The sequence below is a fragment of the Cottoperca gobio genome, unplaced genomic scaffold, assembly GCF_900634415.1.
Source record: "Cottoperca gobio unplaced genomic scaffold, fCotGob3.1 fCotGob3_381arrow_ctg1, whole genome shotgun sequence".
NCBI lineage: Eukaryota > Metazoa > Chordata > Actinopteri > Perciformes > Bovichtidae > Cottoperca > Cottoperca gobio.
The window spans coordinates 81198-103308 of record NW_021166974.1 but is presented as its reverse complement, the minus strand read 5'-3'; the positions used below and the strand labels follow the sequence as shown (position 1 = coordinate 103308).

At 49.6% G+C, this 22111-nt stretch overlaps 1 protein-coding gene across 1 annotated transcript in view; it reads left to right on the top strand.

The window, feature by feature from the left end:
- Window positions 1-204: 204 nt before the first annotated feature.
- The window catches only part of grin3bb (glutamate receptor, ionotropic, N-methyl-D-aspartate 3Bb), a 64473-nt gene continuing 42566 nt past the window's right edge, over window positions 205-22111 (top strand). The window contains exon 1 of the mRNA XM_029427834.1: window positions 205-729. Coding sequence (XP_029283694.1) covers window positions 205-729 — 525 coding nt within the window. The remainder of the gene's footprint in view (window positions 730-22111) is intronic.

Here is a 22111-nt window from a genome sequence, read left to right as displayed (position 1 = left end):
TTCACTTTCATCTTCTTTATTACTCCTTGTTTTAATGTCCCCCCACATCCTCCCCCCACCCCCTCCTCTCCTGTCAGGATCTCCCTGCACCTCCTGTTTACAGAACCCCCCCCCCCCCCCCTCCCCTGGCAGTCTCTCTCCTCTCTCGGTGTTTCGGCGGGTGTACAGGGAGGAGAGGCAGAGCGATGCAGAGAGCTCGGCAGGATGTCTTTCACCTCCTCCTCTTCCTCCTTTTTCTCCTGGTCCCGGACTCTCCGTGCCATCCTCCTCCTGCAGCTCCTCCGTGTGCCGCCGTGCCTCCTCCACCCGCAGCCGTGCCACCTTCTGGCTCAGATCGGACACACCGTGCGCGTCGGTGCGCTCCTCCCGGCGCAACGGGCGGCTCGTGTCCAGGTTCAGGCTGCACTGAGCCGCGCGGCGGCCACGATGAACCGGGTCCGGGACACGGAACGGGACCAGGACCAGCACTCAGAGCGGGACCAGGACCCGGAGCGGGACAACTTTCTTCCGTACAATCTGAGTCTACAGCTGGTGTCCCGGCAGCCGGCCGCGGCGGACCCGGAGTCGGTGTTCCGGTGCGTGTGTCAGGGCGTGGTGGTGACCGGAATCTCTGCCGTGCTCGCCTTCCCGCAGAGCCGCGAGGAGCTGCTCCAGGTCGACTTCATGTCCGCCTTCCTGGAGATCCCCTTCATCAGCGTCATGGAGCACGGAGAGCCGCTCCGCACGCAGGTACGAGTCCCACTCAACACACGAGTCACATTTAACACACACACACACACCTGGATCCGAGGTGGCGGCACGTGCGCTCCCGGTTCTGCCACGTGGCTCCGGTGTGTCCCGGTGTAGGTCTCCTGCTTCTGGTTTCATGTGATCCGGTTTGACCTTGACTGTCTGGTGTCTGCAGGTTTCTGTTTGACGGAGCCTTTGAGCTCTGGGCTGGTGTTTGTTTGTATATTGACTTGAATATGGTGTGTGTGTGTGTGTGTGTGTGTGTGTGTGTGTGTTTGTGTGCATGTATTTATTTCAGAGTAAAGTCAGAAGGACTTCCTGTCTGAAGTCTGACTGTTCTTATAATATGACCCCCCCACACCTGTAGCTTCACTGTGTTCATCAGACAATGTGTGTAAAGAGTCTGTACAGAGTGTGTACAGTGTGTGTACAGAGTGTGTACAGTGTGTGTGTATAGTGTGTGTACAGAGTGTGTACAGTGTGTGTACAGTGTGTGTGTAAAGAGTGGTGTATACAGTGTGTGTACAGAGTGTGTACAGTGTGTACATTGTGTACAGAGTGTGTTATTCTATATTAATATTATTCACAGATTATAATTAAGGCTGTCAAGCGATTTAAAAAAAAATAATCTAATTAATTACAAGCTTTGTGATTAATTAATCGCGATTAATCGCATATAACAATATTTGCTGTCAGAGCTCCGTGCTCTGTGCTGTCGGACCAAAAGTCAGGGGCATCTAGGAGCACGATTAATCTGCGTTAATATTTTCAACGCGTTTTTTTTCTGTGATTAATTAATCTAAATTAACGCGTTAATTCGACAGCCCTAATTATAATGCACAGAATATTATTCCCTAACCCCGATCACATTTTTGTAATAAAAATATTTAATTTTTAAAATGTATTTATTTACACTTTTCTTCTCTATTAATACTCATGGAGTCGGTATGCTTTAAGATTCACTTTGTTAAACACAAAGCAGAGAAAATGACTCAATGACATAACAAAACATGTAAATATGGATAAAATCAACCTGATAATTTTACTGCAGGAAGTTCTATTACATCTTATTTACTTAAACAACATATCTGATATTAGTTTCAATAATTAGTCAATGGCATAAAATACAAAAGCAACGACTTGTGACTTCTCTTGGACTGCTGTGTTGTCGTGTTGTGTTGCTGTGTTGTTATGTTGCTGTGTTGCTGTGATGTTGTGTTGTTATGTTGCTGTGTTGCTGTGATGCTGTGTTGTTATGTTGCTGTGTTGCTGTGATGCTGTGTTATGTTGCTGTGTTGTGTTGCTGTGTTGTGTTTCTGTGTTGTGTTGCTGTGTTGTGTTGTTGTGTTGCTGTGTTATGTCGCTGTGTTGTGTAGTGTTGCTGAGTTGTCGTGTTGTGTTGCTGTGTTGTTATGTCGCTGTGTTGTATTATTGTGTTATCGTGTTGTGTCGCTGTGTTGTGTGTCTGTTGCTGTGTTGTGTTGCTGTGCTGTTTTGCTATGTTGTGTTGTCGTGTTGCTGTGTTGTTGTGTTGTGTTTTTGTGTCGCTCTGTTGTGTTGCTCTGTTGTGTTGCTCTGTTGCGTTGCTTTACATTACAGTACATTTAGCTGACGCTTTTGTCCAAAGCGACAAGCAATCATACAGATACAACTCCGAACAGCAAGAATCTTGTAAGTACAATAGCTTCAAATACAATCGTATAAGTGAACACTGTCTTCAAATAAGCCAGTTTGAAGTGCAACATACAGAAACAACAGATTACAAATTCAACTATTAGCTACAAATAAGTCAAACCAGTATAAGTGCAACATACAAAGAGCTGCAGTGGAAACAGGTGAGTGTTCAGTCTGCAGAGATGTGAAGACTATCTGCTGTCCTGACATCAATGGGGAGGTCGTTCCACCATGTTGGAGCAGGACAGCAAACAGCCACTCGCAGTGAGGCGATTGGTCGATGCAGAGCGAAGTGAACTTGCTAGGCTGTATGGTTTGACCATCACTTGGATGTAGGAAGGGGCTGATCCATTCACAGCACGGTGGACCAGCACCAGAGTCTTGAAGCAGATTCGGGCCATCACTGGTAGCCAGTGAAGGGAACGGAGGAGAGGTGCATTGTGGGAGAACTTGGGTAGATTGAAGACTAGTCGGGCTGCTGCATTCTGGGTGAGCTGTAGAGGTCAGATGGCTCATGTAGGCAGTCCAGCCAGGAGGGAGCTGCAGGAGTCAAGACGTGAGATGACAAGAGCCTGGACAAGAACCTGCGTCGCCTTCTGAGTCAGGAGGGGACGTGTCCTCCTGATGTTGTACAGCGTGTGTCTGCAGGAGGGGACGTGTCCTCCTGATGATGTACAGAGTGTGTCTGCAGGAGGGGACGTGTCCTCCTGATGTTGTACAGAGTGTTGTACAGGAGTGGACGTGTCCTCCTGATGATGTACAGAGTGTGTCTGCAGGAGGGGACGTGTCTTCCTGATGATGTACAGAGTGTGTCTGAAGGAGGGGACGTGTCCTCCTGATGTTGTACAGAGAGTGTCTACAGGAGGGGACGTGTCCTCCTGATGTTGTACAGAGTGTCTGCAGGAGGGGACGTGTCCTCCTGATGATGTACAGAGTGTGTCTGCAGGAGGGGACGTGTCCTCCTGATGTTGTACAGAGTGTTGTACAGGAGTGGACGTGTCCTCCTGATGTTGTACAGAGTGTTGTACAGGAGTGGACGTGTCCTCCTGATGTTGTACAGAGTGTGTCTGCAGGAGGGGACGTGTCCTCCTGAAGTTGTACAGAGTGTGTCTGCAGGAGGGGACGTGTCCTCCTGATGTTGTACAGAGTGTCTACTGGAGGGGACGTGTCCTCCTGATGTTGTACAGAGTGTCTGCAGGAGGGGACGTGTCCTCCTGATGTTGTACAGAGTGTCTGCAGGAGGGGACGTGTCCTCCTGATGTTGTACAGAGTGTGTCTGCAGGAGGGGACGTGTCCTCCTGATGTTGTACAGAGTGTGTCTGCAGGAGGGGACGTGTCCTCCTGATGTTGTACAGAGTGTGTCTGCAGGAGGGGACGTGTCCTCCTGATGTTTTACAGTGTGTCTGTAGGAGGGGACGTGTCCTCCTGATGTTGTACAGAGTGTTGTACAGGAGTGGACGTGTCCTCCTGATGTTGTACAGAGTGTTGTACAGGAGTGGACGTGTCCTCCTGATGTTGTACAGAGTGTCTGCAGGAGGGGACGTGTCCTCCTGATGTTGTACAGAGTGTCTACTGGAGGGGACGTGTCCTCCTGATGTTGTACAGAGTGTCTGCAGGAGGGGACGTGTCCTCCTGATGTTGTACAGAGTGTGTCTGCAGGAGGGGACGTGTCCTCCTGATGTTGTACAGTGTGTCTGCAGGAGGGGACGTGTCCTCCTGATGTTGTACAGTGTGTCTGCAGGAGGGGACGTGTCCTCCTGATGTTTTACAGTGTGTTTGTAGGAGGAGACGTGTCCTCCTGATGTTGTACAGAGTGTCTGCAGGAGTGGACGTGTCCTCCTGATGTTGTACAGAGTGTTGTACAGGAGTGGACGTGTCCTCCTGATGTTGTACAGAGTGTGTCTGCAGGAGGGGACGTGTCCTCCTGATGTTGTACAGAGTGTCTACTAGAGGGGACGTGTCCTCCTGATGTTGTACAGAGTGTCTGCAGGAGGGGACGTGTCCTCCTGATGTTGTACAGAGTGTGTCTGCAGGAGGGGACGTGTCCTCCTGATGTTGTACAGAGTGTGTCTGCAGGAGGGGACGTGTCCTCCTGATGTTGTACAGAGTGTCTGCAGGAGTGGACGTGTCCTCCTGATGTTGTACAGAGTGTTGTACAGGAGTGGACGTGTCCTCCTGATGTTGTACAGAGTGTCTGCAGGAGGGGACGTGTCCTCCTGATGTTTTACAGTGTGTTTGTAGGAGGAGACGTGTCCTCCTGATGTTGTACAGAGTGTCTGCAGGAGTGGACGTGTCCTCCTGATGTTGTACAGAGTGTCTACTGGAGGGGACGTGTCCTCCTGATGTTGTACAGAGTGTGTCTGCAGGAGAGGACGTGTCCTCCTGATGTAGTACAGAGTGTGTCTGCAGGAGGGGACGTGTCCTCCTGATGTTGTACAGAGTGTCTGCAGGAGGGGACGTGTCCTCCTGATGTTGTACAGAGTGTTGTACAGGAGTGGACGTGTCCTCCTGATGTTGTACAGAGTGTTGTACAGGAGTGGACGTGTCCTCCTGATGTTTTACAGTGTGTCTGTAGGAGGGGACGTGTCCTCCTGATGTTGTACAGAGTGTTGTACAGGAGTGGACGTGTCCTCCTGATGTTGTACAGAGTGTTGTACAGGAGTGGACGTGTCCTCCTGATGTTGTACAGAGTGTCTGCAGGAGGGGACGTGTCCTCCTGATGTTGTACAGAGTGTCTACTGGAGGGGACGTGTCCTCCTGATGTTGTACAGAGTGTCTGCAGGAGGGGACGTGTCCTCCTGATGTTGTACAGAGTGTGTCTGCAGGAGGGGACGTGTCCTCCTGATGTTGTACAGTGTGTCTGCAGGAGGGGACGTGTCCTCCTGATGTTGTACAGTGTGTCTGCAGGAGGGGACGTGTCCTCCTGATGTTTTACAGTGTGTTTGTAGGAGGAGACGTGTCCTCCTGATGTTGTACAGAGTGTCTGCAGGAGTGGACGTGTCCTCCTGATGTTGTACAGAGTGTTGTACAGGAGTGGACGTGTCCTCCTGATGTTGTACAGAGTGTGTCTGCAGGAGGGGACGTGTCCTCCTGATGTTGTACAGAGTGTCTACTAGAGGGGACGTGTCCTCCTGATGTTGTACAGAGTGTCTGCAGGAGGGGACGTGTCCTCCTGATGTTGTACAGAGTGTGTCTGCAGGAGGGGACGTGTCCTCCTGATGTTGTACAGAGTGTGTCTGCAGGAGGGGACGTGTCCTCCTGATGTTGTACAGAGTGTCTGCAGGAGTGGACGTGTCCTCCTGATGTTGTACAGAGTGTTGTACAGGAGTGGACGTGTCCTCCTGATGTTGTACAGAGTGTCTGCAGGAGGGGACGTGTCCTCCTGATGTTTTACAGTGTGTTTGTAGGAGGAGACGTGTCCTCCTGATGTTGTACAGAGTGTCTGCAGGAGTGGACGTGTCCTCCTGATGTTGTACAGAGTGTCTACTGGAGGGGACGTGTCCTCCTGATGTTGTACAGAGTGTGTCTGCAGGAGAGGACGTGTCCTCCTGATGTAGTACAGAGTGTGTCTGCAGGAGGGGACGTGTCCTCCTGATGTTGTACAGAGTGTCTGCAGGAGGGGACGTGTCCTCCTGATGTTGTACAGAGTGTTGTACAGGAGTGGACGTGTCCTCCTGATGTTGTACAGAGTGTTGTACAGGAGTGGACGTGTCCTCCTGATGTTGTACAGAATGTGTCTGCAGGAGGGGACGTGTCCTCCTGATGTTATACAGAGTGTTGTACAGGAGTGGACGTGTCCTCCTGATGTTGTACAGTGTGTCTGCAGGAGGGGACGTGTCCTCCTGATGTTGTACAGAGTGTGTCTGCAGGAGGGGACGTGTCCTCCTGATGTTGTACAGAGTGTTGTACAGGAGGGGACGTGTCCTCCTGATGTTGTACAGAGTGTCTGCAGGAGGGGATGTGTCCTCCTGATTTTGTACAGAGTGTTGTACAGGAGTGGACGTGTCCTCCTGATGTTGTACAGAGTGTTGTACAGGAGTGGACGTGTCCTCCTGATGTTGTACAGAGTGTGTCTACAGGAGGGGACGTGTCCTCCTGATGTTGTACAGAGTGTGTCTGCAGGAGGGGACGTGTCCTCCTGATGTTGTACAGAGTGTCTGCAGGAGGGGATGTGTCCTCCTGATTTTGTACAGAGTGTTGTACAGGAGTGGACGTGTCCTCCTGATGTTGTACAGAGTGTTGTACAGGAGTGGACGTGTCCTCCTGATGTTGTACAGAGTGTGTCTACAGGAGGGGACGTGTCCTCCTGATGTTGTACAGAGTGTGTCTGCAGGAGGGGACGTGTCCTCCTGATGTTGTACAGAGTGTCTGCAGGAGGGGACGTGTCCTCCTGATGTTGTACAGAGTGTTGTACAGGAGTGGACGTGTCCTCCTGATGTTGTACAGAGTGTTGTACAGGAGTGGACGTGTCCTCCTGATGTTGTACAGAGTGTGTCTGCAGGAGGGGACGTGTCCTCCTGATGTTGTACAGAGTGTCTGCAGGAGGGGACGTGTCCTCCTAATGTTGTACAGAGTGTTGTACAGGAGTGGACGTGTCCTCCTGATGTTGTACAGAGTGTTGTACAGGAGTGGACGTGTCCTCCTGATGTTGTACAGAGTGTGTCTACAGGAGGGGACGTGTCCTCCTGATGTTGTACAGAGTGTTGTACAGGAGTGGACGTGTCCTCCTGATGTTGTACAGAGTGTTGTACAGGAGTGGACGTGTCCTCCTGATGTTGTACAGAGTGTCTGCAGGAGGGGACGTGTCCTCCTGATGTTGTACAGAGTGTCTACTGGAGGGGACGTGTCCTCCTGATGTTGTACAGAGTGTCTGCAGGAGGGGACGTGTCCTCCTGATGTTGTACAGAGTGTGTCTGCAGGAGGGGACGTGTCCTCCTGATGTTGTACAGAGTGTCTGCAGGAGGGGACGTGTCCTCCTGATGTTGTACAGAGTGTGTCTGCAGGAGGGGACGTGTCCTCCTGATGTTGTACAGTGTGTCTGCAGGAGGGGACGTGTCCTCCTGATGTTGTACAGAGTGTCTGCAGGAGTGGACGTGTCCTCCTGATGTTGTACAGAGTGTTGTACAGGAGTGGACGTGTCCTCCTGATGTTGTACAGAGTGTGTCTGCAGGAGGGGACGTGTCCTCCTGAAGTTGTACAGAGTGTGTCTGCAGGAGGGGACGTGTCCTCCTGATGTTGTACAGAGTGTCTACTGGAGGGGACGTGTCCTCCTGATGTTGTACAGAGTGTCTGCAGGAGGGGACGTGTCCTCCTGATGTTTTACAGTGTGTTTGTAGGAGGAGACGTGTCCTCCTGATGTTGTACAGAGTGTCTGCAGGAGTGGACGTGTCCTCCTGATGTTGTACAGAGTGTTGTACAGGAGTGGACGTGTCCTCCTGATGTTGTACAGAGTGTGTCTACAGGAGGGGACGTGTCCTCCTGATGTTGTACAGAGTGTCTACTAGAGGGGACGTGTCCTCCTGATGTTGTACAGAGTGTCTGCAGGAGGGGACGTGTCCTCCTGATGTTGTACAGAGTGTGTCTGCAGGAGGGGACGTGTCCTCCTGATGTTGTACAGAGTGTGTCTGCAGGAGGGGACGTGTCCTCCTGATGTTGTACAGAGTGTCTGCAGGAGTGGACGTGTCCTCCTGATGTTGTACAGAGTGTTGTACAGGAGTGGACGTGTCCTCCTGATGTTGTACAGAGTGTGTCTGCAGGAGGGGACGTGTCCTCCTGAAGTTGTACAGAGTGTGTCTGCAGGAGGGGACGTGTCCTCCTGATGTTGTACAGAGTGTCTACTGGAGGGGACGTGTCCTCCTGATGTTGTACAGAGTGTCTGCAGGAGGGGACGTGTCCTCCTGATGTTTTACAGTGTGTTTGTAGGAGGAGACGTGTCCTCCTGATGTTGTACAGAGTGTCTGCAGGAGTGGACGTGTCCTCCTGATGTTGTACAGAGTGTTGTACAGGAGTGGACGTGTCCTCCTGATGTTGTACAGAGTGTGTCTGCAGGAGGGGATGTGTCCTCCTGATGTTGTACAGAGTGTCTACTGGAGGGGACGTGTCCTCCTGATGTTGTACAGAGTGTCTGCAGGAGGGGACGTGTCCTCCTGATGTTTTACAGTGTGTTTGTAGGAGGAGACGTGTCCTCCTGATGTTGTACAGAGTGTCTGCAGGAGTGGACGTGTCCTCCTGATGTTGTACAGAGTGTCTACTGGAGGGGACGTGTCCTCCTGATGTTGTACAGAGTGTGTCTGCAGGAGAGGACGTGTCCTCCTGATGTAGTACAGAGTGTGTCTGCAGGAGGGGACGTGTCCTCCTGATGTTGTACAGAGTGTCTGCAGGAGGGGACGTGTCCTCCTGATGTTGTACAGAGTGTGTCTGCAGGAGGGGACGTGTCCTCCTGATGTTGTACAGAGTGTGTCTGCAGGAGGGGACGTGTCCTCCTGATGTTGTACAGAGTGTCTGCAGGAGTGGACGTGTCCTCCTGATGTTGTACAGAGTGTTGTACAGGTGTGGACGTGTCCTCCTGATGTTGTACAGAGTGTGTCTGCAGGAGGGGACGTGTCCTCCTGAAGTTGTACAGAGTGTGTCTGCAGGAGGGGACGTGTCCTCCTGATGTTGTACAGAGTGTCTACTGGAGGGGACGTGTCCTCCTGATGTTGTACAGAGTGTCTGCAGGAGGGGACGTGTCCTCCTGATGTTTTACAGTGTGTTTGTAGGAGGAGACGTGTCCTCCTGATGTTGTACAGAGTGTCTGCAGGAGTGGACGTGTCCTCCTGATGTTGTACAGAGTGTGTCTGCAGGAGGGGACGTGTCCTCCTGAAGTTGTACAGAGTGTGTCTGCAGGAGGGGACGTGTCCTCCTGATGTTGTACAGAGTGTCTACTGGAGGGGACGTGTCCTCCTGATGTTGTACAGAGTGTCTGCAGGAGGGGACGTGTCCTCCTGATGTTTTACAGTGTGTTTGTAGGAGGAGACGTGTCCTCCTGATGTTGTACAGAGTGTCTGCAGGAGTGGACGTGTCCTCCTGATGTTGTACAGAGTGTCTACTGGAGGGGACGTGTCCTCCTGATGTTGTACAGAGTGTGTCTGCAGGAGAGGACGTGTCCTCCTGATGTAGTACAGAGTGTGTCTGCAGGAGGGGACGTGTCCTCCTGATGTTGTACAGAGTGTCTGCAGGAGGGGACGTGTCCTCCTGATGTTGTACAGAGTGTTGTACAGGAGTGGACGTGTCCTCCTGATGTTGTACAGAGTGTTGTACAGGAGTGGACGTGTCCTCCTGATGTTGTACAGAATGTGTCTGCAGGAGGGGACGTGTCCTCCTGATGTTGTACAGAGTGTTGTACAGGAGTGGACGTGTCCTCCTGATGTTGTACAGTGTGTCTGCAGGAGGGGACGTGTCCTCCTGATGTTGTACAGAGTGTGTCTGCAGGAGGGGACGTGTCCTCCTGATGTTGTACAGAGTGTTGTACAGGAGGGGACGTGTCCTCCTGATGTTGTACAGAGTGTCTGCAGGAGTGGACGTGTCCTCCTGATGTTGTACAGAGTGTTGTACAGGTGTGGACGTGTCCTCCTGATGTTGTACAGAGTGTGTCTGCAGGAGGGGACGTGTCCTCCTGAAGTTGTACAGAGTGTGTCTGCAGGAGGGGACGTGTCCTCCTGATGTTGTACAGAGTGTCTACTGGAGGGGACGTGTCCTCCTGATGTTGTACAGAGTGTCTGCAGGAGGGGACGTGTCCTCCTGATGTTTTACAGTGTGTTTGTAGGAGGAGACGTGTCCTCCTGATGTTGTACAGAGTGTCTGCAGGAGTGGACGTGTCCTCCTGATGTTGTACAGAGTGTCTACTGGAGGGGACGTGTCCTCCTGATGTTGTACAGAGTGTGTCTGCAGGAGAGGACGTGTCCTCCTGATGTAGTACAGAGTGTGTCTGCAGGAGGGGACGTGTCCTCCTGATGTTGTACAGAGTGTCTGCAGGAGGGGACGTGTCCTCCTGATGTTGTACAGAGTGTGTCTGCAGGAGGGGACGTGTCCTCCTGATGTTGTACAGAGTGTGTCTGCAGGAGGGGACGTGTCCTCCTGATGTTGTACAGAGTGTCTGCAGGAGTGGACGTGTCCTCCTGATGTTGTACAGAGTGTTGTACAGGTGTGGACGTGTCCTCCTGATGTTGTACAGAGTGTGTCTGCAGGAGGGGACGTGTCCTCCTGAAGTTGTACAGAGTGTGTCTGCAGGAGGGGACGTGTCCTCCTGATGTTGTACAGAGTGTCTACTGGAGGGGACGTGTCCTCCTGATGTTGTACAGAGTGTCTGCAGGAGGGGACGTGTCCTCCTGATGTTTTACAGTGTGTTTGTAGGAGGAGACGTGTCCTCCTGATGTTGTACAGAGTGTCTGCAGGAGTGGACGTGTCCTCCTGATGTTGTACAGAGTGTCTACTGGAGGGGACGTGTCCTCCTGATGTTGTACAGAGTGTGTCTGCAGGAGAGGACGTGTCCTCCTGATGTAGTACAGAGTGTGTCTGCAGGAGGGGACGTGTCCTCCTGATGTTGTACAGAGTGTCTGCAGGAGGGGACGTGTCCTCCTGATGTTGTACAGAGTGTTGTACAGGAGTGGACGTGTCCTCCTGATGTTGTACAGAGTGTTGTACAGGAGTGGACGTGTCCTCCTGATGTTGTACAGAATGTGTCTGCAGGAGGGGACGTGTCCTCCTGATGTTGTACAGAGTGTTGTACAGGAGTGGACGTGTCCTCCTGATGTTGTACAGAGTGTTGTACAGGAGTGGACGTGTCCTCCTGATGTTGTACAGAATGTGTCTGCAGGAGGGGACGTGTCCTCCTGATGTTGTACAGAGTGTTGTACAGGAGTGGACGTGTCCTCCTGATGTTGTACAGTGTGTCTGCAGGAGGGGACGTGTCCTCCTGATGTTGTACAGAGTGTGTCTGCAGGAGGGGACGTGTCCTCCTGATGTTGTACAGAGTGTTGTACAGGAGGGGACGTGTCCTCCTGATGTTGTACAGAGTGTTGTACAGGAGTGGACGTGTCCTCCTGATGTTGTACAGAATGTGTCTGCAGGAGGGGACGTGTCCTCCTGATGTTGTACAGAGTGTTGTACAGGAGTGGACGTGTCCTCCTGATGTTGTACAGTGTGTCTGCAGGAGGGGACGTGTCCTCCTGATGTTGTACAGAGTGTGTCTGCAGGAGGGGACGTGTCCTCCTGATGTTGTACAGAGTGTTGTACAGGAGGGGACGTGTCCTCCTGATGTTGTACAGAGTGTTGTACAGGAGTGGACGTGTCCTCCTGATGTTGTACAGAGTGTGTCTGCAGGAGGGGACGTGTCCTCCTGATGTTGTACAGAGTGTCTGCAGGAGGGGACGTGTCCTCCTGATGTTGTACAGAGTGTTGTACAGGAGTGGACGTGTCCTCCTGATGTTGTACAGAGTGTTGTACAGGAGTGGACATGTCCTCCTGATGTTGTACAGAGTGTGTCTACAGGAGGGGACGTGTCCTCCTGATGTTGTACAGAGTGTTGTACAGGAGTGGACGTGTCCTCCTGATGTTGTACAGAGTGTTGTACAGGAGTGGACGTGTCCTCCTGATGTTGTACAGAGTGTTTCTGCAGGAGCGGGTTGTTACTGTGTTGCTGTGTTGAGTACTGACGGTGTAAAACAAACAATAAATCTAATTTTGTCGTGTCTCGGAGGATCTTTTTAAAATCTTTTTTTAATCCTTTTATTTATATTTTGTCGATGAGCTTCACAGACGGGAAACTTTGTGTTTCCTGAAGCAACAAACAGCTGATTCTGTGTCAGCGTGGCTCCTCTTGCTTGTTTGTTGTTGTTGTTTTCACAGATTCTCTGAAGGAGCTCCAACATCTGCTCAGAGACTCAGAGACTCAGCTGTTTGATGTTTATAGACTCAACAGCAGATTTTTATTCTGCCTCTGTTACTCTGTTACCCGTCTGTCTGACAGCAGCTGCTTAAACATCTAATAATATGAATGGAGTTTGGTTGCTGGTGCTGGATGGTGTTTTCTGTTTTGCAAAACGTTATATTTTATATGAAGAGGCCACAGATAATATCTTCACTGTGTGTATGTGTGTGTGTGTGTGTGTCTCGTCATTATTTATGATACTAGCTGATAAAACCTGTGAAAATATGAATGAAGTTTGGTTGGTGCTTGTAATTTTACAGTCCCAAATCCAGCACTGCAGATATTAAAACACAAACAATATGAATGCAGTTTGGTGTGAAGCAGGAGAGGTTTATCAGGTACAGAGTGAGTTTGTTTTGAAGATGAATAATGTGAATACATTCTTGTGAACGTTAAATAATCGTTCTGGTTCTCACTTCTCATAAGATGAAAAGGCGTTTTGATCTCTGGAAACTTCAAAAACATCCATTATAAAAATCTTATTAAAGATTTAAACTTCCTCCGCTGCCTGTTGACATATTGAGAGACGTTCACAAACAAACACATTTAATAACACCAAAATAATCATTTACATTCATATACAGTGACTGCAGCAGTAATATGATCTAAAGTGATTTTTATATTTCAGAAGAACTACAGAGTTCTCTCAGAGGAAATCCAGAGTGAATGTGATGATCAGCTGACCAATAATAATATTAATATAATATATTAATATAATATTAATATTAATATTATATTGTTTGTCCATCCATCCATCCATCCATCGTCTACCGCTTATCCAGGATTGGGTCGCGGGGGCAGCAGCTACCGCAACCCTAAGGAACCCCAATCTTCCCTTCTCCGGGCCACATCCTCCAGCTCCGACTGGGGGATCCTGAGGCGTTCACAGGCCAGTGAAGAGATATAATCGCTCCACCGAGTCCTGGGTCTTCCCCGGGGTCTCCTCCCAGCTGGACGTGCCTGGAACACCTCCCTAGGGAGGCGCCCAGGTGGCTCCTTACTAGATGCCCGAACCACCTCAACTGGCTCCTTTCAACGTAAAAGAGCAGCGGCTCTACTCCGAGTCTCTCACGGATCTCTAAGGGAGACGCCAGCCACCCGTCTGAGAAAACCTATTTCGGCTGCTTATACTCGTGATCTCGTTCTTTCGGTCATGACCCAGCCTTCATGACCACAGGTGAGGGTAGGAACGAAGATCCATGGCCTCAGATTTTGAGGTGCTGATCCTCATCCCAACCGCTTCACACTCTGCTGCGAACCGATCCAGTGACTGTTGAAGGTCACAGACCGATGATGCCATAAGGACCACATCATCTGCAAAGAGCAGCAATGAGATCCTTAGGTCACCGAACTGCAACCCCTCTCCTCCACGACTACGCCTCGATATCCTATCCATGAAAATCACGAACAGGATTGGTGATAAAGCGCAGCCCTGGCGGAGGCTAACATTCACTGGGAACGAGTCCGACTTACTGCCGAGTATCCGGACACAACTCTCGCTTTGGGCGTACAGGGATTGGATGGCCCTCAGAAGTGACCCCCTCACCCCATACTCCCGCAGCACCTCCCACAGTACCACCTGGGGGACCTGGTCATACGCCTTCTCCAGATCCACAAAACACATGTAGACCGGATGGGCGTACTCCCAGGCCCCCTCCAGGATCCTTGCGAGAGTGAAGAGTTGGTCCGTTGTTCCACGACCAGGATGGAATCCGCATTGTTCCTCTTCAATCAGAGGTTTGACTACCGGCCGAACCCTCCTTTGCAGTACCTTGGAGTAGACTTTACCAGGGAGGCTGAGAAGTGTGATACCCCTGTAGTTGGCACACACTCTCTGGTCCCCCTTTTAAATAGGGGAACCACCACCCCGGTCTGCCAACCCCTAGGCACTGTTCCAGACTTCCACGAAATGTTGACGAGGAGTGTCAACCAAGACAGCCCCTCAACACTCAATGCCTTCAGCATTTCTGGACGGATCTCATTCAAATTCAAATTCAAATTTATTTGTATAGCCCAATATCACAGATTATACATTTGTCAGGTTACGACACCCTCTGTCCTTAGACCCTCGCATCGCACAAGGAAAAACTTCCTAAAAGAAACCCCATAATTAAAAGGGGGAAAAAATGGAAGAAACCTCAGGGAGAGCAACTGAGGAGGGATCCCTCTCCCAGGACGGACATACGTGCAATAGATGTCGTATGTACAGGATAAACAACATAGTACAAATACAACATTTGACAGAGAATGATGTGTTGAAAAAGAGAACGTTTGGATGAATCCAGGAAAATGTCAAAAAGGCTTCCCGGTGTCCAGCAGGACCAGGGCAGCAGGCGCATCCACGATTCCTGATCCTGACATAAACTTTATCAGTGGCAACCTGCCACATGAGACACAGAAACCCCGGACCTCATCAACCCCTGCGGCTTTGCCACTGTGGAGTTGTTTGACTACCTCAGTGACTTCCATCAGGGAAATTGACGATGATCCCCCATCAGCTTCCAGCTCTGCCTCTACCATAGAGGGCGTGTTAGTCGGATTCAGGAGTTCCTCAAAGTGCTCCTTCCACCGGCCGATAACCTTCTCAGTCAAAGTCAGTAGGGTCCCACCCTTGCTGTACACAGCTTGGATGGTTCCTCGCTTCCCCCTCTTGAGGTGCCGGATAGTTTTCCAGAAGCACCTTGGTGCCGACCGAATGTCCTTCTCCATAGCTTCTCCGAACTTCTCCCACACCCGCTGTTTTGCCTCTGACACGGTAGAGGCTGCCGCCCTTCTAGTCCTTCGGTACGCTGCAACTGAAGTCCTCCCGGATAACATAACCCGGAAGGAAGGACTTCTTGACCACCGGGGTCCACCACGGTGTTCGAGGGTTATCGCCCCTTGAGGCACCTAAGACCTTGAGACAGCTCATCACGCCAGCTTCAGCAATAGAGGTTTTGAACATCGCCCACTCAGGTTCAATGCCCCCAACCTCCACAGGGATGTCTGAAAAGCTCCGCCGGAGGTGTGAGTTGAAGATCCCCAGGACAGGGGCTTCCTCCAGACGTTCCCAGTTCACCCGCACTACCCATTTGGGTTTACCAGGTCTGTCCAGAGTCTTCCCCCACCCCTTGATCCAACTCACCACCAGATGGTGATCAGTCAACAGCTCCGCCCCTCTCTTCACCCGAGTGTCCAAAACTTGCGGCCTCAGATCAGATGATACGATTCCAAAATCGATCATTGACCTTTGGCCTAGGGTGCTCTGGTACCACATGCACTTATGAGCATCCTTATGTTCGAACATGGTGTTTGTTATGGCCATTCCATGACTAGCACAGAAGTCCAACAACAAACGACCATTCGGGTTTAGATCAGGGAGGCCCTTCCTCCCAATCACGCCTCTCCAGGTGTCTCCATCGTTTCCCACGTGTGCGTTGAAGTCTCCCAGCAAGACTACGGAGTCCCCTACTGGAGCCCCCTGCAGGGCTCCATTCAGGTTCTCCAAGAAGGCCGAATACTCCGAACTGCGGTTTGGGGCATAGGCACAAACAACAGTCAGAGTTTTCCCCCCATAACCCGAAGGCGTAGGGAGGCGACCCTATCGTCCACCGGGGTAAACTCCAATGTAGCGGCGCTCAGCCGGGGGCTAGCCAAGACTGCGTAGAGGTAAGCCCCACCAGATCCAACTGGTAGCACTCCACCTCCCGCACTAGTTCCGGCTCCTTCCCTCACAGAGAGGTGACGTTCCACGTCCCCAGAGCCAGCCTCTGCTGCCCGGGTCTGGTCCGTCGAGGTCCCTGACCATCAAACCCGGCCACCAGGCGCTCGCTGTCGGGCCCTCCCTCTGGGCCTGGCTCCAGACGGGGGCCCCGGGCTTCTTCCGGGCAGGGTCTCTCCTTTCCTTTCCCTTTTTTCCATGAAGTCGTTTTTGAACCATTCTTAGTCTGGCCCCTCACCTGAGACCAATTTGCCTTGGGAGACCCTACCAGGAGCACTAGGCTCCAGACAACACAGCTCTCAGGTTCATAGGGACACACAAACCTCTCCACCACGATTAGGTGATGGTTCCCAAAGAGGTATATTGTTTTATTATTGTTTGTGAGGAACAATATAGAAGATTTAACTCTTTATGAAGAACAATATAGAAGATTTAACTCTTTATGAAGAACAATATAGAAGATTTAACTCTTTATAAAAAACAATACAGAAGATTTAACTCTTTATAAAAAACAATAGAGAAGATTTAATTCTTTATAAAGAACAATATAGAACATTTAACTCTTTATAAAGAACAATATAGAACATTTAACTCTTTATAAAGAACAATATAGAACATTTAACTCTTTATAAAGAACAATATAGAACATTTAACTCTTTATAAAGAACAATATAGAACATTTAACTCTTTATAAAGAATATAGAAGATGTAACTTTATAAAGAACAATATAATAATAATAATAATACATTTTATTTGTAAAGCGCCTTTCAAAGCTAAAAGCAATCTCAAGGCACTACAATGCAGAACAACAACAACAACAATAGACATAAGATTTTACTGAAAGGCTTTTGTGAAAAGAAAGGTTTTTAGGCTCTTCTTGAAGGAGTCGGTGGCCTGTGGAGCCCTCAGGTGTTCTGGGAGGGAATTCCACAGGTGAGGAGCGGCTGAGCAGAAGGCCCAATCGCCCATGGTGCGGAGCTTGGTCCTGGGGGCGTGGAGCAAAGTTTTTTTAGAGGAGCGGAGGTTGCGTGTGGAGGTTTGTTGGGGGAGGAGTTCCTTGAGGTATGGAGGAGCATTTCCATGTATGCACTGATGGGTGAGGAGGGAGATGTTGTACGATCCTGAATGCGACAGAAAGCCAGTGGAGGGAGTGGAGAATGGGTGTGATGTGGTTATATTTTCACACCCTCATCAGGATCCTAGCGGCGCAGTTCTGGATATATTGGAGCTTTTGAAGGCTCCCGCTTGGAATCCCGATGAGGAGAGCGTTGCAGTAGTCCAACCTTGAGGAGATAAAGGCGTGGACGAGTTGTTCAGCATTTGACAGGGAGAGTGTGGGGTGGAGTTTTGTAATGTTCCTGAGGTGGTAGAAGGAGGTCTTGCACAGATGTTTGATGTGGGTGTCAAAGGTCAGACGAGGATCAAATCTTACACCTAGGTTGGTGACTGATGGTGATAGGGGTATGTTTTGACCAGAAAAGGTGATGTGGGTTATGAGGGAAGACTGGACCTGGTGTGATGTGCCAACTAAAATAGCCTCTGTTTTTGAGCTATTTAATTGAAGGTAATTGTCTTTCATCCAAGCCTTTATCTCCTCAAGGCAGGTGTTCAATGATGATGATGATGAAGATGTTGACAGTGGGGCTGCATGTGGCATCGGGTCGGTTTTTATATATAGCTGTGTGTCATCAGCGTAGCAATGGAATGGTATTCCATGCTGGCTGATGACACGGCCAAGGGGCAGAGTGTAGAGGGCGAACAGAGTGGGGCCAAGAACCAACCCTTGAGGGACACCACAGGTTACTGGGTGTATCTGCGAACTTGCACCTCCCAAGGATACATACTCTGTTCTTCCAGAGAGGTAGGACTGGAACCAACTCAGGGCGGAGTCAGAAAATCCGATGGTGTAGTGGAGGCCCTGAAGGAGGATCTGATGGTCGACCGTGTCGAACGCTGCAGTCAGATCCAGGAGGGTGAGGAGAGATGGGGAGCCAGCGTCAGCCGCCATCAGCAGGTCGTTTGTGACCCTGACCAGAGCTGTTTCGGTGCTGTGGGCGGAACGGAAACCAGACTGGAATTTCTCAAAGAGACAGTTGGCTTTGAGATGGTCCTGAAGCTGGGCTGCAACTACTTTTTCCAATACCTTTGATAAAAATGGCAGGTTGGAGATGGACCTGTAGTTGGTGAGGACATCCAGGTCTAAGGTGGGTTTTTTGAGAAGAGGTCTGATGACGGCAGTTTTTAGAGAAGATGGGACATGACCAGTCTGGAGCAAGAGGTTAATGACTTTGGTGATCAGGGGGCTTAGAGCACAAATGTTGGATTTGACCAGGGCTGTGGGAAAAGGGTCCAGGGCGCAGGTGGATGGTTTCATCCTGCGGATGATGTCCTCAACCTCTTGCTGAGAGATCTCCAAGAAGACGCGAAGAGGCGGGAAAATCCCAGGCTGTGGGTGGACAGCAGGGACAGACTGAGCGGAGGAGCTGGAGAGAAAAGAGCGGATGGTGTCGACTTTAGTCTTGAAGAAAGTAATAAAGCTATTGCAGTGCTCTTCTGTGGTGTCGGTGTGTGAAAGAGTTTGTGGCCTGAGGAGATGACTTATGGTGGAGAACAACTGCTTGGAGTTTCCAGGGTTTTTATTGATGATATTGGAGTAGAACTGTGTCCGTACGGCGGGCTTTCTCCAGGTAATTATAGCCAGGAGGGCAGACTTCATTTAGGGCAAAATAGGCCTCAGGCTGATGCCAGGTCTCAGTAAGACACATGAAGTCAATCCCCTTGTCTTGGATATGATCATGTATGAGACAGGATTTATTTGTGAGAAATTGTGCGTTAAATAGTTCTATTTTGAGGCTTGACGGAGTGGTTGACTGTAGAGGCAGGAGTAGGCTGAAATCCACTCCACGTTTTCTGTCCCACTTGGTGTGTAGCAATCTCGCGGTGTTTCCCGGGCTACTAACACCGAGCACGTCAGTTCTCTGATGACGTGGCAGACGTGCGACAGTGGTCCAGATGGAAGGAATGGATGACACAGGTGGACCAGGCTGGTGGTAAACAAACTTTCTACGGGAGCCTCTGTGAGTGTAACGAGGTCTGTGTAGGAGTCCAAATTGTTTGATGGCTGAGATGCATGTTGGAATTGTGTGGTTGTTGAGACTCAGCAGTTGCGGGATGGAATACGTGGACATCATGCCGGTTGCCACAGGTTTTAGTCTGGGGTTAGCCGTTAGCCATGGACAGAGATGGAGAACTGTTAAGCAAGGCAAGATGGTTATCCGTAGCATGGCAGGAGGAGAAGAAGCAGGGAGAAGCAGTCCGTTTCCAAGCAGCAGTTTAGCCGGCAAGCTAGTTGACGGCTAGCTGTGGAGGCAGCGGTCCTAGGCAACAAGGGCTAATCGCACCGGGACAGCTGAAGGGCTGTCCAGAGGATACCTCACATTAGCGGCAGTGAAACAGTGGTGGACGTATTGGGGCCCACTGGCAACAGGAAGCTGACCGTAGGAGCTGACCGGCTCGTTGGAAGCCGACAGACTGCTAGCTAGCCAGCTAGCGTTAGTTGTCCGGGAGCTGTCAATAGCGGTGGAAAGTGCCAGCAACAGGTAGCAGCGGTTATCCAAACATGGTTTGTAATTCAGTAGAAATGCAGTCAGCAGAAGATATAAGTTAGATGTTTAAAGGTAACATCTAACAACAACAACAACAATAGACTTAAACTAGAACTAGCAGGAGGAGAAGCGGCAAACAAGCAGAGCCAGTGTCCTCTCGTCCTTGTCTTTTAGTGTATGTATATATATATCTATATACAGGTACATCTCAATAAATTTGAATATCGTGGAAAAGTCAGTTTATTTCACTAATTCAATTCAAAAAGTGAAACTCATATTATATGCATTCATTACACACAAAGTGAAATATTTCAAGCCTTTATTTGATTATGGCTTACAGCTAATGAAAACCCAAAAATCAGTATCTCAGAAAATTAGAATATTGTGAGAAAGTTCAATATTGTTGACTCACGGTGTCACATTCTAATCAGCTAATGAACTCAAAACACCTGGAAAGGTTTTCTGAGCCTTTAAATGGTCTCTCAATCTGGTTTCACAATCATAGGGAAGACTGCTGACTTGACAGTTGTCCAGAAGACAGTCATTGACACTATCCACCAGGAGGGAAAGCCTCAAAAGGTAATTGCTAAAGAAGCTGGCTGTTCCCAGAGTGCTGTATCCAAACATATCCATAGAAAGTTGAATGGAAGGAAAAAGTGTGGTCGGAAAAGGTGCACAAGCAGCAGCAATAACCGCAGCCTTGAGAGGATAGTCAAGAAGAGGCCATTCAAAATTTTGGGGGAGCTTCACAAGGACTGAGGCTGGAGTCAGTGAAGAGCCACCACGCACAGACGTATCCAGGACCTGGGCTACAACTGTCGCATTCCTCATGTGAAGCCACTCCTGAGACAACGTCAGAAGCATCTTACCTGGGCTAAGGAGAAAAAGAACCGGTCTATTGCTCAGTAGTCCAAAGTCCTCTTTTCAGATGAAAAATCTGAATTTTCATTTGGAAATCAAGGTCCCAGAGTCTGGAGGAAGAGTGGAGAGGCACATACTCCAAGTTGCTTGAAGTCCAGTGTGAAGTTTCCACAGTCAGTAATGATTTGGGGAGCCATGTCATCGGCTAGTGTTGTCCACTGTGTTATCTCAAATCCAAAGTGAACGCAGCCGTCTACCAGGAAGTTTTAGAGCACTTCATGCTTCCTTCTTCTGAGAAGCTTTTTGGAGATGCTGATTTCATTTTCCAGCAGGACTTGGCACCTGCCCACACTGCCAAAAGTACTAATGCCTGGTTTAATGACCATGGAATCAATGTGCTTGATTGGCCTGAAAACTCACCTGACCTGAACCCTATAGAAAATCTCTGCGGTATTATCAAGAGGAAGATGAGAGACACGAGACCCAACAATGCAGACAAGCTGAAGGCCGCTATCGAAGCAACCTGGGCTTCCATAACCCCTCAGCAGTGCCATACGCTGATCGCCTCCATGCCACGTCGCATTGATGCAGTAATTCATGCAAAAGGAGGCCCAACCAAGTACTGAGTGCAGACACATGAACATACTTTTCAGATGGCCGACATTTATGTATTAAAAATCCTTTTCTTATTGGTTTTATGTAATATTCAAATTTTCTGAGATGCTGATTTTTGGGTTTTCATTGGCTGTAAGCCGTAATCATCAAGATTAAAACAAATAAAGGCTTTAAATATTTCACTTTGTGTGTAATGAATTCATATCATTTGAGTTTCACCTTTTGAATTGAATTAGTGAAATAATATATATATATATTTTACTTTTATATATATTTTATATATATATATATTTTTATATATATATATATATATATATATATATATATATATTACATATATATACATATATATATATATATATATATATTTGACATATATATATATATATATATATATATATATATATCCATCCATCCATCCATCGTCTACCGCTTATCCGGGATCGGGTCGCGGGGGCAGCAGCTCCAGTAAGGAACCCCAATCTTCCCTTCTCCGGGCCACATCCTCCAGCTCCGACTGGGGGATCCTGAGGTGTTCCCAGGCCAGTGAGGAGATATAATCTCTCCACCGAGTCCTGGGTCTTCCCCGGGGTCTCCTCCCAGCTGGACGTGCCTGGAACACCTCCCTAGGGAGGCGCCCAGGTGGCATCCTTACTAGATGCCCGAACCACCTCAACTGGCTCCTTTCAACGTAAAGGAGCAGCGGCTCTACTCCGAGTCTCTCACGGATGGCTGAGCTTCTCACCCTATCTCTAAGGGAGACGCCAGCCACCCGTCTGAGAAAACCCATTTCGGCCGCTTGTACCCGTGATCTCGTTCTTTCGGTCATGACCCAGCCTTCATGACCATAGGTGAGGGTAGGAACGAAGATCGACCGGTATATTGAGAGCTTTGCCTTCTGGCTCAGCTCTCTTTTCGTCACAACGGTGCGGTAAAGTGACTGTAATACCGCCCCCGCT